Here is a 17,262-nt window from a genome sequence, read left to right on the forward strand (position 1 = left end):
CAGCTGATCAACTTGTTCAGGCAAGAATATAAAGCAATAAATGTGAGCTAAGTAACTAGCTGAGTTACTGCCATTACAACAAATGTTAGGAATGTTCCAACAGGACAACATTCAACGTAACATGCTAATAATAAAACCATATAGATAAGAACATACATATATATATGTATACGTGTACACAAAGATAAGCTAAAACATGATGTAATGTAAAGTGCAGGAGGTTTTAGATTTAGAAGTTAAATAACCTAAATGTGTTTTAAAAAATATGCAAAATACCATAAATAATTAGAAAGGCACACATTAATTAAAAACACAGTGTACCTTAAACTGCCAAAGGCTTTTCATTCAAGAGTCAAATAGCTTCAGGGAAAGTACTTTGTGTTTAAAATAGTTTTAGCTGCTGCTGAGATTTAACGGCAGACGACTGTACACACGCTGTGACCTTTTATCCAGGTGATTCTGACATGTTGTGCTTCTTTTTTTTTGGTCTCTGAAGGCTCATTCATCCTCATCTACCTCAACGAGTTCAAGAGTGCAGTGGCAGCCTACACTTTCCAAGCCAACAGTGCCACCCAGGGGCGAAGCTGGGTCGATGCAGTCTGCAACGTCCAGGTTCACGTCTCATTAGATCTTTAACACACATGCAGCTGAGATATAAGTTTCATAAGACGCCGTCGTGGTTTTATTTGTGTTTAAACTGATATTCTACATAGTTAACATTTCTGTGTCATTATTTTACAGAACCAGCTCCAGAGGCTTCGTACCGAGGAGATCCTCCGTCAGCAGAACAGTCTGAAGAGATGTATGGCTGGTGAGGATGATGAGGAGGAGGAAGATGAGAGCAGCAACTCCACTACAAGCTCCCCCTGCCTGAGGCACAAAGACCAGCAGAACTCGAGGTACTAGAGTGGACTATTGAATTGTAATAAATCATTCATGTATAGAAGAAAAATGATCAGTTTCATCATTAATATTCAAATAGAAAATGACACACCTGCTGTTCCATTTATACTTGTTTTCCTGACAGAGTTTAGATGTAACTGGAGTCAAAAGATAAAAAGATTTAAATCCACATTCAACATTTTGAGAAATACTCTTGTTTGCTCACTCAGTATGACTCAGGAGCAGATAGTTAGCTTAGCATAAAGACTGGAAGCAGAGAGAAACAGGTAACCCGGTTTTGTCCAAAGGTGACAAAGTCTGTCTACCAGCACCTCTAAAACTCACTAATTATTATATTTTTGTTTCATCCATACAAAATACAAAACATCAAGTTGTGGTTATATGTGGAGTTATTTGCTGGAACTATTTCTTGGCTGGACGCAGTGATGAGACATCTCCAGGAAATAACCGCCCATAAAACCACAAGCTGACTTTTGTACAGATTAAACTAACGAGATATATAACCTGTTATTTAGTGAGCTTTAGAGTTGCTGGTTTGATGCTAAGCTAAGCTAACTGGCTGACAGACAAAATGTTGAACTGTTTCTTTAAAATGATGTATGAGTTAAGCACATTTTACTCCTTACAAGCTTTTTTTAGTTGCTGTAAGTTTAACCATCAAACTTCTCCTTTCAGTCAATCCGACGGCTCCACTGAGACCCTGTCAGTGATGGACATCGACGAACCGAGCGAGCCTCCCGCCCCCAACATGAACCTCGAGGGAACCACTAAGACAGACGTCGCCACTCTGTCAGAAGGGTCCGAGATCAAACAATCCCAGTCCACAACCCCCCACAGAGTCCACTCCAGTATTTACTCCGAGCAGTATCAGGAGACCGGGCCCGACGGCGACGAGCTGGACCCCCAGTGTCGCTCTCTCTCCATGGACAGCGCCTACGGTACCCTCTCCCCCGAATCCCTCCTGAGAGAACTGCAGCCACAGCCCGGCCAGAGCGAAGGAGAGGAGACCGAGGAGGAGGAGGGAGAGAGGGAGGGCCAGGAGGCGGAGCAGGAAGAGACAGAACTAGAGGAGGTAGAGGAAGAGGAAGAAGAAGAAGAAGAGCAGGGAGAAGAAGAAGAGGAGGAGGAGGATTCTGCATCGCTGGGATCCCAGCTGTCAGTAGTCCAGACTTGTAAACCTCGCCGGCGGCCTCACGTTCAGTCGCGGCTCCACTGCCTCCAGAGGCCGACCACTCTGGCCTTATCCCGCTCTGAGGACAATCTCCTGCAGCGCCTCCACGGTAAAACCCCCATCTCCCACTCCCACTCGCTCTCCCCTAAAGCGCAGGACCAATCAAAACGTATGGACATGGACGCATCGTCGCTGCCACACAGTAAGAGCCTGTCGGAGCTGGGCCTAAACTGCATGGAGCTGTTTACCGGTGACCTCGACCAGTCTGAAGACTGCCTGAACATGAGCGCGCCCTCTGACAAACTGTGCGCCAGCCTGAGTAGGGCGGAGGTTAGGCACGCCCGCAGCGTGGCGCCTGCCGGGCCTTGTGAGGGTAATGAATCCCACGGCAACAGCTCAGACGGGGAAACGGCTCCTTCTGCCTGTGTAGAGAGGAAGTCAACAGCCACTGGCGATTCAGGGGAAACGTCGCCCAAAAAGAGGAAATCACCGGCCCCGCAGCATAAGAAGCTGACGTTAGCTCAGCTGTACAGGATACGCACCACTCTCGTCCTCAACTCCACGCTCACTGCATCGTAAGTCATTACTTTAAGGTTAAAGGAATAGTTTGACATTTTGAAAATACGCTCACTTGTTTCCCTGCTGAGAGTTGGATGAGAGGATTGATGCCGCTGTCATGTCTGTAGAGTAAATATGAAGCTGCACCCAGCAGGTGGAAACAACTAGCCCAGCTCTATTCAACACTTCTAAAGCTCATTAATTAACATGTTATATCTTGTTCGTTTTTATCTCATTTCTTTAATCCAAATCACTGTGCTCAGACAATAAATAGTCTAGCAAAAAACTCTCCTTAAAATCACAACTTTTCATTTTTTTTGCACAGATCAAACAAAACAGACATAAAATGTTAATTGCTGATCTTTAAAGGTGTTGGTAGGTGGGTTTCGTGACCTTTGGACAGAGCCAAGCTAGCTGTTTCCACCTGCTGCCAGTCTTTATGCTAAGCTAAGCTAACCAGCTAGCTTCATATTTTGCGTACAGACATGAAAATGGTATCAATCCTCTTGGGAGGAAACAAATAAGCATATTTCCCAAAACAATTTCTTTCACTTGGTGGAAATTATATTGAGTTTTAGCCTTGTTTGTTTGAGGGAATATGTGTATTAATGTTTGGTCTCTTCATTTTTTTTCCAGGGAGGTATAACCACTCTTCCAAACAGCTGACCGGTGGCATGTTGGGCATAATAAGGAACAACACTTGTTTTGCATGGATGGACTGAATTTCTTGAGACACAAATGCACTCGCTCTCTTACTGCCCTCTCCCTTCCTGTTGTTTTTTTGGGACACTGACCATACCATTTTTTCCATTTTTTGCATTTGAACAATAACAATCCTTTTTTTTTTTTTTTTCTTTGCTGTTGCATTGGTTTCCGAATTTCTCGAGGGGAAGGGAGAGGCAGAGAGACATTAACTGCTTGCACTTTGCAACGGAAGTAGCATTATGGGGGCTGGGACCTTAAGGTGGAGAGACACAAAGAAAGAGAGAGAGAGAGAGAGAGAGAGGAGACATCCAGGCGGAGACGAGGCCTTCAGGCAAAGGTCTTCAAATAAAAAACCTCATCCCTCTCTGCCGCCGGAGAAGAGGCGGAGCTGAATCCTGCACCTTCTCCGTCGAGTGTGTTATACCAGAGTCAAAAAAAAGAGAGAGAGAGAGAAGGACATCTTGAAAATGGTCTCTACACATGGTTTAATAAAAACAGCACCTAGGACGTCCTAATATTTGTACTACTCCTGGTTTGCTTCAACAAAAGAAAGAAAAAAAAAAAAAGAAAATTGCACAGTTATCTTTGTTAAGTAGAAGAAATCACTAAGGAGTGAATTTACATTTACAGTCACACAGTGAATTTGAATTTATTTGCTGTTCGTGTCTGCTCGTGTGTGTGTGTGTGTGTGTGCGTGCGTGCGTGAGTGAGTGCGTGAGTGACTGTGAACGTGCACATGTTCGAATGACACATGGTCCTCGATTCCTGACTGAACCAAAAACTGATTCCCGTCTCCTGTGAATACGCTAAAACACCCAAAGATGGAGCAGCCAGTAGATCCCCAAACCCCCCCCCCCCCCCCAACAACGAAAAGTGTCGCCCAAAGACAAGCAATCACGTCTTCAGCTCGCCTTCACGTAACCTCACCGAGCGGCTGCGTCACCACGGAGACGGACTTCCTTCTTTACTGTTAATCTTTTCGGTTGAACTAATGCCATTTGGTATGACGAGCTTAACGGGAAGAAGACTTGTTTTCTTATTTAACAAGTTGAAAACAATGACTGAATATGTTCGACTAGAGGAATTTCCTGCACTATAAATATATATATATATATATGTATATGTATATATATTTATGGCTTGAGTGTACGCTCACCTTTGAGGCCTAAATGTATCAAAACCACAAACACAAGTGCACAAGCAAGAATTTGGTCATAGTAGCAGAAGGAAAAACAAACAAACAAAAAAAAAATCTACACTTGCCTGTGTTGGAGCACCTTTTCTTCACATTTAATTTTCCTGTGTTTCTTTACGTTAATAAGAGATTGAACAAAGGTTTGGGGTGGATATATTCTGTAAAGAGTGAATCTGCAGAGCTGGCTTTAGTTGAACCGCTCTCTCTCTCTCCAGGAGATTAAAAACAAAACAAACAAAAAAACCACCACAGAAATTTAACATTCATACTGATGTTCAGCTTTTCAGATCAGTGATCCGAGTCCTCTTTCCAAACATTTCCCAAACCAAATAGGTTAACTGTTTACTTTTAGTTTTTGTTTATGTGTAATATTTATTATGCCTGCTATGTTTTATATATAAGATATTGTTTATATTGTTTGCTTCCATGATTTGTACATTTTTTGTTTTGTTGATGTAGTCTTAATAATTTTCTTGCCAGGCATGAATGTGCTATGAACCAAAATCATGTGTTTCCTCTTTCAGGAATGACTTTAAAGTGTCTTACAGAATAAAAATGCTAAAATACTTTACAATCCTCTCTGGTTTTAATGGTTTTAATCCATTGTAATGGAGCGATTTGAGGAGAAAAGTCGAATCCGAACGATGTCGCATTAAAACGAACACGTGCTGGTTGTTCTGCTCTCGTCTGTCATGTTTGTAACGCAGACAGACAGACAGCAGGTGGCGAAATAATGTTTAGAGAGGTGAAGAAGAATTACACCAAAGAGGTCATGACCGTGTTCGGCAGTAATTCGTTGCATCATCAGTTTTTTTTTTTTTTATGTCATGATGTTAAGCTGCACCAAGCCGTAGCAGCAAGTGTACAACTGAGTTTATCACCCAGAACTGCAGTGGAGGAAGTATTGAGATAAGAAGAAGTAGTAAAACTGCACTACAAAATACTCTATTACAAGTAAAAAGTCCTACATTCATTAATTTACTGGAAAAAGTAGTAAAAAAGCAGCAAAATGTACTTAAAAGTAGTCACTAGGTCCTGTGAGAGTGCAGAATTTTAATGTTTTAGCTGATGTGAAGCTAATTTTAACAATTTCATATGATGTAGTTCAGTCTCTAAAAGCATCTAGAGCTCAACAGAAAAATTATTCAGCAACTATTTTGATAACTGATTAGTCTTTCATCATTTTTCAAGCAAAAATACCAAACATTCTCCGGTTCCAGCTTCTAAAAAGTGAAGATGTGCTGCTGTTCTTTTTATTATATTATTTCAAATTGGTCAGACACAACAAAACATTTGAAGAAGTCGCCTTCTTTGGAAGCTGATTATATGTTTTACATGTAAAATCTTGATCTTTAAAGTAACTGAGGCTGTGAAATAAATGTAGTGGAGTAAACGGTACGATATTTCCCTCCAAAATGTAGTAGGGAAAAAGTATAAAGTATCATAACATGAAAGTGCCTCAGTATTATGCTTAAGTACAGTATGTGATTTAATACACTTGGCTGCTTTCTACTCTTGGAAAAAGTGATTTTAATGCATCCGTATGTGCAGAGATGGAATGTAACTAAGTGCATTTACTCCAGTACTGTAATTCAGTGTGTATTTAAGGTACTTGTTATATAAGCATTTCAATTTTATGCTACTTTATACATCTACTAGAGGGAAATATTGTACTTTTCACTCTGTTGCATTTCTTTCACAGCTATAGTTACTTTGCAGATCCAGATTTTACACACAAAACATAAGATAAGAACATAAAATCAGACACATTTTTATAGATTCAACTACCTGATATTAAACTGCTGCTTACATGTTACTGCATCAGTGATCATAACCCAAAAATATATAATAGTTAAACACTGTGGAAGGGGCCGTTCAATCTACATCACAACTACTTTTACTTTTGATACTTTAAGTACATTTTGCAGATGCTTTCATACTTTTACTAGTATTTTTTCAGTGTAGTATTGCTACCTTTACTAAAGGATCTTAATATTACATTTACCTCTGCAGATTTGAGCTTATAGATGTATTAAATCTGACTCTTACTCATATGTAATTTTCCAGAACTGAACAAAATCTTATTATCCGTCCGTTTAAACTTGCATCTCAAGCATCTCCCTAATCTGTGTCTCAGCAGACCATCGTTCAGTTTCAGAGCTCTTATGCTTGAATAATTTAGGGTTATCGAGTTAAACATCATTCATCTGCTCACTTTATTTCCTGGGAACTCAGTCAGATCATATATCACGTATAGCTGTCTGTCTGGTCCGACCGTCTGCTTCTAGTTCCCACAAAATTCAGCGGAGTCGAACAAAAGTGTCCGACACACATGTGGAACATCCACGCAGGCCTGATGGCCCAAGGTAACGCCATGGCCAAGGTGTATTTACAGGTGATTATATCAGCTAATCGGTGGATTACAGCATGTTGAGTCCACACAAGCCCCTAAGCTGCAGGGAAAAGACAGTGCGGTCCTCTGGGATTTTCTGTTTAATCTGGCCCCCAGAATGCAGCGGCCCCTCCCGTACTCACATCTGGCCCGCCGGGATTTACTGTTGTAATCCTCGATTTTAAAACAATTTTATTATGCTTCATGGCTGATACGCTGGACTTTAATTATTAAAATGCAGCTTTCCTATTTTAGCAATGAAGTAATTACACGTCGTCGTTCTATTAGCCTCGACTAAGTAAGTAATGAGGTTGTCGGCTGTAGTCCTGCGATGGCTGCGGGCCGGCTGCATCACATATGTTACATTCAGGTATATGATGATGACACACATGAGAAGGCAGAGCAGGCTGCTGCGAACTGGCACCTAGTTGGTGTATTTCACCACCTTTTTGCCCTTTATGTCACAGATGAATAATTGCTAAAAACGTGATTAACCTCCAGCTCATCCATGAGACAAAATTTTAGTGTTGAGTCCACACAAATGTTCAGGACAAAACAGCCATCGCACGTGCACTTGACATTATTTTTTTTATGTTAAGTCAACAATTTTTAAATACATTGTTTAAGATAAATTAACAACACATATGTTGTGTACTTAACATATAGTTTGATAGTTAATTGAACTAAAAAATATATAGCTTTTATGTAGTTAATTTCATATTTAGCAAAATGAATAAACTGTGTTCACTTTGCATAACAAAAACATTATTACAACAACATTATTAATCCTGGTTTAAGTGCTTTCTGGTGATTTTCACTGTGGAGAAATATAAATACTTCACTAAACATGATGCAAAATGTTCCCACTTTGCATCCTCTCTGTTTTCATCTAACATGTGTATCATACTTCTCAGCGTGAGGTGCGATGGAAACGTACACTGCATTGCAGCTGGGTGGGGCAAAGGAGGGGTTAACACCACTTGCTGTGGCAGATGTCAAAAACCATGCTGTAAAAAATGTCCGATTAACACAAAGGGGCACTTTGACAAATCCTGATTATAGGAGCACTTTCATTTATTAAACTCTGCCAATCCCCTGTACTCTTTCTGAGCGGGGATTAAAACCAGGTAGACACTATTGTCTATCTAAACAATCCCTCTTTAAGCTCTAGCTGTTTCCTGGTGCCCTGAGCCCTGGCCCGGCCTGGCTGGCTGGCTGGTTGCCTGCCTGTAATCTCAGTAGGGGCTTATAGGTCACTACTACCACTACACATTCCCATTCATCAACATCATCCCCTTTAGAGGGACTAGGTGATTGGATTTAGGACATGTTTTACAGGGGCAGGAGAAAAAAAAAAAAAAAAAAAAAAAAAGAGAACAGCGAACTAAAGCGTGTTTACAAGAGCGGTGCTGTGAAAAGGCCCGTGGACGAGTGGCGGCCATATGGAATGGATAACCCTGTGAACATCTGCCCTCGATCAGTGCCACGCACCGCCATTAGACCGGTGGCTTTGACCTTCACGGGGTCCAGAGGAACATCTGGACCCTTTCTGCTCTCATAGACCCCTGAAAACAAACCCCCTGAAAGCCGGACAAGAAGCGACAAAGAAATCCATATATGACTTGTAAAAGTCTTTGATTATCTGTGATGGTCGATAACAAACTCTTAAAATTCAAAGTCAATGCAACAGTCTTCAGACATCCACCATTTTTACAGCCACCTTTCAAAAGGACGGTGTATAAGATGTTAATTATTATACCAAAATGTAGTGATGTAGTACTGTAATTAAATAGAAATTTGAAGATTTTACATAAAAATTCATGTTATCAGTATACATATAATTTTGTCTTCCTGTTTTTCTATCTGTATTTTTGCAATCTTGGTCTATTCTGCACACACAACATCTACTGCATGTCTGTCCGTCCTATTTTCCCAGTTAAAGGATTTTTTGGGGAGTTTTTCCTCATTTGACCTGAGGGTCTGAGGTTAGAAGATGTTGTATTGCTGTACAGACTGTAAAGCCACCGGAGGCAAACTTGTGATTTGTGATATTGGGCTGTATACATAAAAAATGAGGTTAAACATATAATAAACTTATAAATGACAATGTGTTATTGAAGTTTAAACCAGTTGTTCCCATCCAATTCGTGGGATGTGACCCATTACAACAAAGAACAGTCTAGTCTGGTTACTTGTCATGTTTCAGATGTCTCTGAGTTGTGAGCATCTCCACCAAAGAGATTTCATTTAACTAATTATTAGAGACCTCAAAATGTAAAAGCATCCAGTATTTCACAAAAAGCAAAGACTAGAGAAATGTAAAAGGAATATATAGTATTTGTATACAATACCACTTTGTTTTTCAAACGTATTACCCTACTTATCATCTTACAACCCCTCAGATTTATCTTGTGACCCTGTGGAGGGGCCTGACCCTTAGGTTGGGAACCACTGGGCTTAACTACCTGCATCTATCTAACTGTAACTGTATCTGACTTAGTTAAAGATCCTCCAAATGTGTTTTAAGATTTTTTTTTTTAATAATTAGTGTCAAACATAGTTTTTTTCCACAAAAAAGTTAATTTATCCCAAATATTCAAAGTATAACAGCAAATATTTTTCAACTAAAGGACAAAAGATGTCTCCTACGTCACTGTAAAGTCCATTCTCAGTGTTTGTGCACTGGAGGCTTAAAGTTTTCCCTTTCAGCAGATAAAGATGAAAACACCCTTCTAGTGTCAAACTGCACAAACATCATTCTGCACAGTGAAGCTCAAACATCCAGCTGAAAGAACAAGAAGCAAAACACATTTCTGAGTCAAGCGGGACTTTAAAACTCAGCTCCACCAGCTGCAACGGTAAAATACTGCTTGTGCATCGATGCATCAGTGTTAATAATCTAATCACGTCATGCATAATAATATATCAGTCACAGGGAGCAAGTTTCTGCAGAATATCTTTTACATTTGATACTTTAAGTGCATTGAGGAGATAATACTAATGCAGTATTTTTACATTGTGGTTTTGGTAGTTTTACTTAAATAAAGAACCTGAATACTTCTTCCACTGCTGGTTTATTTGGATGGTTTGACAAAATCAATCACAACTGATGCTCTCTGTTTTTTGGGTTTTTTTTTTTTATGTCGGTCACACAATCCCTAACAGTAGTGGCAAGGTGATAAATGTATTGCCAGCTGCTCTCTGGCATAAATTCATTCCACAAAGACGTGGCATATGCTAGAGGATCAAATTTCTTTATCCTGGTAAAAGTTGTGTTGTTTTCTAAATTGAAAGAGCATAAGGTCCCACTTTCACGCGACAATATAAACTCCTCACCTCAATAATTGTATCAGCTTATAAGAAGCTTACTGTAATTACAATATTGTCTTCTTAGGGCAGCAGCCCTAAAACATGAAATACAAATCACTCATTTCTAAATTAAATGGAAACTCGTTCAAAGAGAAGCTATACCAGAGGAGGACAGAGGGATTAAAATGTAAGTCCAGCACATTTAATATTTACAGCGCAATCACACAATTAATCTGACAATGTGTTCTGTGTCTAATACCTGAACTGACTGGCCCTGCACAGGAGCTGTTATCAGCAGTGTACACATGGGGGGGGGGGGGGAGGCTGTTTACAAGTTTAAAACTTGTGACCCAAATGCATCGTACAGAGTCGAATATCTGCACGGGAAGCAAAAACAAGTTTTAAAAGTAGTTTGATTCACATTTGGCACCGTTGTGGTTGTTTATAGATCTAAATATAGATTATAACATGAGTTCAGTACTTCATTTCAATCATATGACGACCTTTTAGGCTTGTCGAATAATGTGTTGGAATAAAAGAGAAGCTCCAGAGTATTTATTGCAATGTTTCAACCTGCGAGGTCTTCAGCAGGCAAACGTTCATGCGAATAAGAAACATAAACAGTTTATAGCCTGTTTCTTGTTCGCAGGAATGTTTTCGCCTGACAGAACCTCACAGGTTGAAACGTTGCAATAAATACTTGGGAGCTTGCAAATTTTACTGTGTAGACAACATCTCCTTGTTGCTGTTTTTTGTCCTGCAGCTGTGTCCAACAAGGGTTGGATGTACATGATATCTATGTCGCCACACGCAGCCTGAACATCACTATAAGTTATGACTAATAATTACCTCCTCTCCTGTGTGATATCCAATACAGTAAAAACTATGATGAGAACAATAATTGTTGTAGAGGAGCTTCATCGAAGCAAAATCTCGCCCAGGTCCCAGAAAAAGATGAAGTCGGCCCTGATCCTCTCTACCCCAACTGGGTTATAGGTTCAGACACTGCTGGAATAAATATTCAGATCATCTACAGTTTTTCAAGTCCGTCTTAAAACAACAATCAGGTGCCCAAATGAATATTGAAACCTGTTTTCTTTGCCATAATCATTCCTCCTGTTCATACTGACCATTAGAAGATCCCTTCATAATACACTTACAATGTAAGTGATGGAGGCCAAAATCCACAGTCCTCCTTCTGTACAAAAATATATTTAAAAGTTTATCTGAAACTAATATGAAGCTTCCAAATGAGTCAAATCAAGTAGATTTTAGTGCTTAAGTTCCTCTTTTTGTTACTATACTTCCACTGCAGCTCAACAGGGAAACACTACAAGGAAACACAAAGATGGAATTTGATGTTAAAAAGACAGTAAATGTGTCAGATATCCACTTGATATGACTAACTCAGACTGCTGAAGACTCATATAAGCTTCAGATCAACCATTAATACATTTTTGCACAGGCACAGAAGGAGGACTGTGGATTTTGTCCCCCATCATATACACTGAAAGCTGTTAACAACTCATAGACATCTGAAATGTGACCCAGACTACACACTGCTTTTTGTAAGACGCCAAAAAGCCAATAAGGTTGGAAACCACTGGTTTCATCTTTAACAATTTGTTGTATTTTAAAAAGCTTATTATATTATCAATTGTGTCAAATCTTTATCTGACAAGTATCTAAAGCTGTTAGATTAATGTAGTGGAGTAGAAAGTACATTTCCCTCTGAAATGTAGAGGAGTGGAAGTATAAAGTAGCAGAAAATGGAAATACTCAAGAAAAAAAACCTCAAAATTATACTTAAATACAATACTTGAGCACTTAGTCACTTCCCACCGCTGGTATAAAGAGAGATTAGTGCTGAGTGAGTAAGTGAATGAATAACACCGAGTAGATAAACATCCTGACAGAGCTTTTAGAGAGAGAAATAAGATGCTGAGACGGTGGTTAAAGGGTTAACAGGAGGAGGCGCAGCAGCGGTCAGCTCGTCTGGGTGGAGTGAAGTTTAGACATTAGACTATAACAAATTAGCAAAGAGGACTACATGTACTATGGCTGAGTGAAAACTACCTTGGAGAGCTGAATAACCTCACTTAAAAAAAAACAACAACAACAAGAAAGCCAACCGGCTCGTTTAGAAAGACGTTATAAACAATGAGTGATGTGAGTGAAGAGTCGCTGCTGGATTATTTCTACTCCACCGGAGGCAATTCAGGCAGAGTCAAAAATGCAGACATACTGAAGACATTTAAGCCTTTTATTGGCCATAGTGACTTGCAGTTACGTGGTAAGTAGCGAGTATAGTTGTCTCATGAATTCAGCTCGCTTAACACCCCCCTTCCGAAAAAAATGGCGAAATGTGAAATGTGCTCGCTTTGCTGCATCAGTTACAGTGTGTTATTTTTTTTTTTTTTTCCTTCCCTCAGTCCCTGCCCTGCATGTTTTCAGATGTGTCCTTCCTCTTTAACACACCTTAATCAAATGATCAGCTCATCCTCGAGCTCTGCAGAAGCCTGATAAGGACTCATTCATCTGGATAAGATGTGTTAGAGCTGGAAACATATAAAAAACATGCAGGACCAGGACTGAAAAAAAGACAGTTAGAGTCAGAGCTGCTGGGATGAAACTGGCACAAATACTAAACTGACTGATCTTGTGTTCATATTTTTGATTTATTTTTTCTTAAAAGCAACATTTCACAGCTTTTTATGTCCCCCTTTTCATTGTTCTCAGTTGTAACGCAGACATCTGGTTTGCATTAAAAGCCCCTCCAAAGCTCTTCAGTTTCAGCAGGAATTGTGTCATTTCCTCCTCCTGTTAGCTGCCCTGAAACCAACCCATCATCGAAATATGTGTGTGTCACATGCATGTAGGGGCCCTGTGACTCTGTGGTCCCTCAGCAAAAAAAAAAAAAAAAAAAGGAATAATTATAATTTCACTGTTGATTGTAGAGATTAACCTATTTTCTGTGAAGGTGTTTGACTGTGAGCTTGGTTTTCTCCTCCTCCTCCCACTTACTGTACAGATGCTTATGCAATCCTGTCCTGAATCATCGCTATCAACAGAGATTCTTCTCATATTTGGCTTCCATGGATACGGTGCTTTGGGCATGTGTGTGTGTGTGTGTGTGTGTGTGTGTGTGTTATGGTATTTGTAATGCACCGTTAGATCATTTGCAGGTTTGTATCTGCACCAGTTTAAAGCTGCAACGATTAACTGATTAGTCGATTACAGGGGTTAAAGTTCGCAGGCACTGTGCCTGATTTCAGGCATAGTGAGGTTTTAAATTCATATAATATACTTCCTGCTGGGTAACTTTTCAGGCTCACAAACGTTTTCTTGCTTTAATCCCTGTGATTAGCGGAAAATTAGTAATTAAGTAGTTTTTCAAGCAGAAATGGCAAATATTCTCTGGTTCCTGCTTGTCAGATTTAAAGGATTTATTGTCATTGTACATGTAAAGGAACTAAATTCACATTACTCGAGTCCTGGTGCAATAACATATAAGAAAACAAAAAATAAACAGATGTTAAGTCACAAAAAGTATGGGAATAAAATACTGAGAATACCAGATAATCAGTTAATTGAGAAACTAATCTGTAGATTAGTGGATAATGAAAATAATCGTTAGTTGCATCCTGACACTAGTTTATTACATGTACATCTAACTAATCAGTCTAATACAACAGCCCTGAAACAAATCCTGTCCCACTAAAAGGACGAGTTCACAATTTTTCATGTCTGTCTTAAAACAACAGTCTGTTGTCCAAATGAACATTGAAACATGTTCTTCTCGCTGTAATCGTTCCTCCTGTTCATACTGACCATTAGAAGATCCCTTCATAATGTATTTACAATGTAAGTGACGGACAGTCCTCCTTCTGTGCAAAAATGTTTTTAAAAGCTTATCTGAAGCTAATATGAAGCTTCAGCGTCCAAATGAGTCAAATCAAGTAGAAATCTTTCAACATTACAGTCTTTTTAGTGACAAAGTTCCTCTTTCTGTCACTATACTTTCACTGCAGCTCAACAAGGAAACACTACAAGGAAACACAAGGAGGAAATTGGATGTTAAAAAGACTGTAAATGTGACAGATATCCACTTGATATGACTAACTCAGACTGCTGGAGCCTCATATAAGCTTCAGATGAACTTTTAAATACATTTTTGCACAAACGACTGTGTGGACTCACTGTGGATTTTGGCCTCCTCTTGGAAAACCTCTTCCAGTGTTTACATGCTGACTGTTGTGTTAAGACAGACTTGACATATTGTGACTCTGTCCTTTAAAGCTACAGTAGACTAATACAATATTCCTGATATCAATGAACAGTTGAATTGTTAAGCAATAAAATACAATATTATCAGCTCAATAGAGTCGTGTACAGTTTGACTTGGTCTGGTATGACCGGTAGTTTATGGTGGCTTGTAAACGTTAGCTAATGTTTGTAATATTTAAACAGATATTGCTGTGTAGTGCAGCTTAATATGCAGCCTGATGCTGTGTACACTCAGCGTTAAGAACAATTTTGAGGAAATGTTCCTGGTGAGCAGCTTTTTCTTAGAGTGAATGGGGTGTCACAGTATCACATTAATACATAATAACATCCTGGAAACAACACACGTGTGTGGTGAGGTTTGGTGTGTTTACTCTTGTGATAAATCATCTGTGACATACTAAAATGTAGTGTGACAGTAACACAAGTAGAGAGGAGTCACCAACCTGGCCTAGTTTTACACGGCATTGAATCTGTCTAAAGTTTGCTAACATTAGCTAAAGTTAGCCACATGAAGCTAATAGTCATAGCAGACCAAGTAAAGCTGTAGCATCAAACCTCCTGAGTGTGTTATCAGAGCAATATTGCAGTTATTACTCATAAATTAAACTTTTTATTTGTAACAGGTAGATGTGTTAAGTCTTCTTTCAAAAGTTACACAGTCTCGCTTTAATTTTTAAGAAAAAATCCTCTGATTCCAGCTTCCTAAATGTGAATATTTTCTTATTTTTTTGTCCTCTATGACAGTAAACTGAATATTTTCAGGTTGTGGACTGTTTGTCGGGACAAAACAGGATATTTTAGGTTGCGTCTCAGGCTTTAGGAAACAGTTATCAACACATTTTCTGACATTTTATAGACTAAACAACTAATTGATTAATCGAGAAAGTGAACAACAGATTAACTGATAATGAAAATAATTGTTAGTTTCAGCCCTAATTTGGCTGCTTCTTTCAGCAAGGTCTATCGAACAAACTGGCAACTGAGTGTGGATACACATCCCACTGAATACCTTAAAAGATAAAACACTTAAAACTGGCTAATGACAGAATACCTACAGTTCTTATTGGCCCAAAAAACAAATAATAAGCTTGTAATGATCCATTTATCATTGCTGTAAATCTGACAGCGTCTTTACCTTTGGCACCGTCTGAAATACAAACATATTTCAAACCCCCCTAAATGATTATCCAATGTGACCTTGCGCTGCAGTCGCCAGCACGTACCGTCCAGATGCTAAGTCAGCACCGCAGTTGTTGACAGAGGTTTAGAAAGCTGCCTCGATACTCTGCCATCTGACATGGCAGTCCAATTAGAAAAGTGCTTCCCACATATTTAAAGTCTGTCGTAGCATGTGGTTGCAGCTTTTCATGTCGTAATTGTGATGATAGTGTTTTAATCATAATTAAGTCCACATGCATGACTGGATTTGGACCTCTAATGGGGAGGTGAGGGGGGAGGGGAGGGGGGTTGCTTTTTCATCAGGTCGCAAAACTGGGGCATGGTTGGACATGTAGCGGTGCAGGGAAGAGTGAGGAGGGGGGGGAGGGGGGGATGTGTGTGTGGACGTGTGTGCTGCTTATTTGTGCAGACCTCTGGCTAATAAATAACTAGCATGTATACCTTGTTACACGCTGTGGTAGGCAAAGAATCCTTTTGTTGAGACAGACGTAAGTGGCTGCCGCTTCCTTTGGATTTCCTGTTGTTGTGAGCGTGAGCCGAGCAATTATCTCACAACAAATGTTCTTTCCGTCCACATCAGGAAAAGGGAAACACTTCAATTGTCCAGAGCTGCATGACCGCGTACACCTAGGCATGAATGGAATACCTTCGCCAGGAAAAATGTTGTGCTTGTGCAGCTGACAAAGCTTCTTGATAACAAGAGAGTCAGCTCTTAATCGCACAGACCGCACAAGTCTGAATATCTGTAAACAGGCACAGATAGCTTTATCTGATGATGTCTATCAGCTCGTCAGCCGCGGTCTGTTTGGTTCCCACAGGAAAGATATACTGTAATGAGTCAGGGTTTTTTTTTTTTGTCTTTGGGGATGCTCTGTGATGTTTGCTCGTGCTGGAGAGGGACCTCCTTCCTCACTCTAGCATGTCTTGCTTCTGTTTTTTTTGTTGAAGCAGCTGTTTTTTTTGCAAATTTTCTGCATCTAGCTTGTTGTTGTGCAGCAGCAGATCTTCCTCCTACTGCAGTTTCATCTTTACTGCAAATAAAGAAACACAAACCAGCATCTCACTCAGGCGACTGTAGCTCACATAAATACACTATTACATATCTCTATAGATACATATATTGATAGAGTACTTCATTAACCCCAAAGGGAAGTGTTACAGCAGCCACATGACATCACAAAATACAAAAATAATGAGGACAATAACTACATAGATTAACTCAGATATAAAAAGAAGTAGAATCAATAAAAACAGAATAGAGACTAGAGATATAAACATAACTAGAATATACTAGTATACACTGTTCAATGATGTTAATAGGCTATAATACAATGTGCATTAGTGCAAGTCAGGTAGATATTGATAAGGTAGTGCAGGATTGTCCAGGGGTTTTAAACAGAATTAAGTGCACATTCATACATTAATAATGTACACAGTGTTTTACAGTAAGTTAAACTTGTGTGATTTATCCTGTCATTCACAGGAAACAGCTGAGCTTGAGTTTGCACAGTTTCTTTTCACCTTTATTTAACGTTTTATGGCTTTTGGAAACACTAATGTACC

General features: G+C 39.5%; 2 protein-coding genes and 1 long non-coding RNA gene across 8 annotated transcripts in view; 2 read left to right on the forward strand and 1 right to left on the reverse strand.

Annotated features, from left to right (window-relative positions):
- plekhg5b (pleckstrin homology domain containing, family G (with RhoGef domain) member 5b) overlaps positions 1-4,578 on the forward strand; it is a 76,116-nt gene extending 71,538 nt beyond the window's left edge. For all 6 annotated transcript variants that reach the window (XM_044350655.1, XM_044350659.1, XM_044350658.1 and 3 more), the window contains 4 exons: positions 497-612; positions 742-899; positions 1,579-2,649; positions 3,269-4,578. In XM_044350655.1, coding sequence (XP_044206590.1) covers positions 497-612; positions 742-899; positions 1,579-2,649; positions 3,269-3,278 — 1,355 coding nt within the window. In that variant the 3' untranslated portion in view covers positions 3,279-4,578. The remainder of the gene's footprint in view (positions 1-496; positions 613-741; positions 900-1,578; positions 2,650-3,268) is intronic.
- Positions 1-14,380, reverse strand: LOC122981876. The gene is made up of 3 exons (XR_006403353.1): positions 14,281-14,380; positions 11,790-11,795; positions 1-11 (listed from the first exon to the last, which is right to left on the reverse strand). It is a non-coding gene; the product is annotated as an uncharacterized LOC122981876 (long non-coding RNA).
- LOC122981875 (ankyrin repeat domain-containing protein SOWAHA) overlaps positions 12,193-17,262 on the forward strand; it is a 23,828-nt gene continuing 18,758 nt past the window's right edge. The window contains exon 1 of the mRNA XM_044350662.1: positions 12,193-12,526. Within this exon, the coding sequence (XP_044206597.1) occupies positions 12,394-12,526 (133 nt within the window). The 5' untranslated portion in view covers positions 12,193-12,393. The remainder of the gene's footprint in view (positions 12,527-17,262) is intronic.

The sequence above is a fragment of the Thunnus albacares genome, chromosome 5, assembly GCF_914725855.1.
Source record: "Thunnus albacares chromosome 5, fThuAlb1.1, whole genome shotgun sequence".
NCBI classification, from domain to species: domain Eukaryota; kingdom Metazoa; phylum Chordata; class Actinopteri; order Scombriformes; family Scombridae; genus Thunnus; species Thunnus albacares.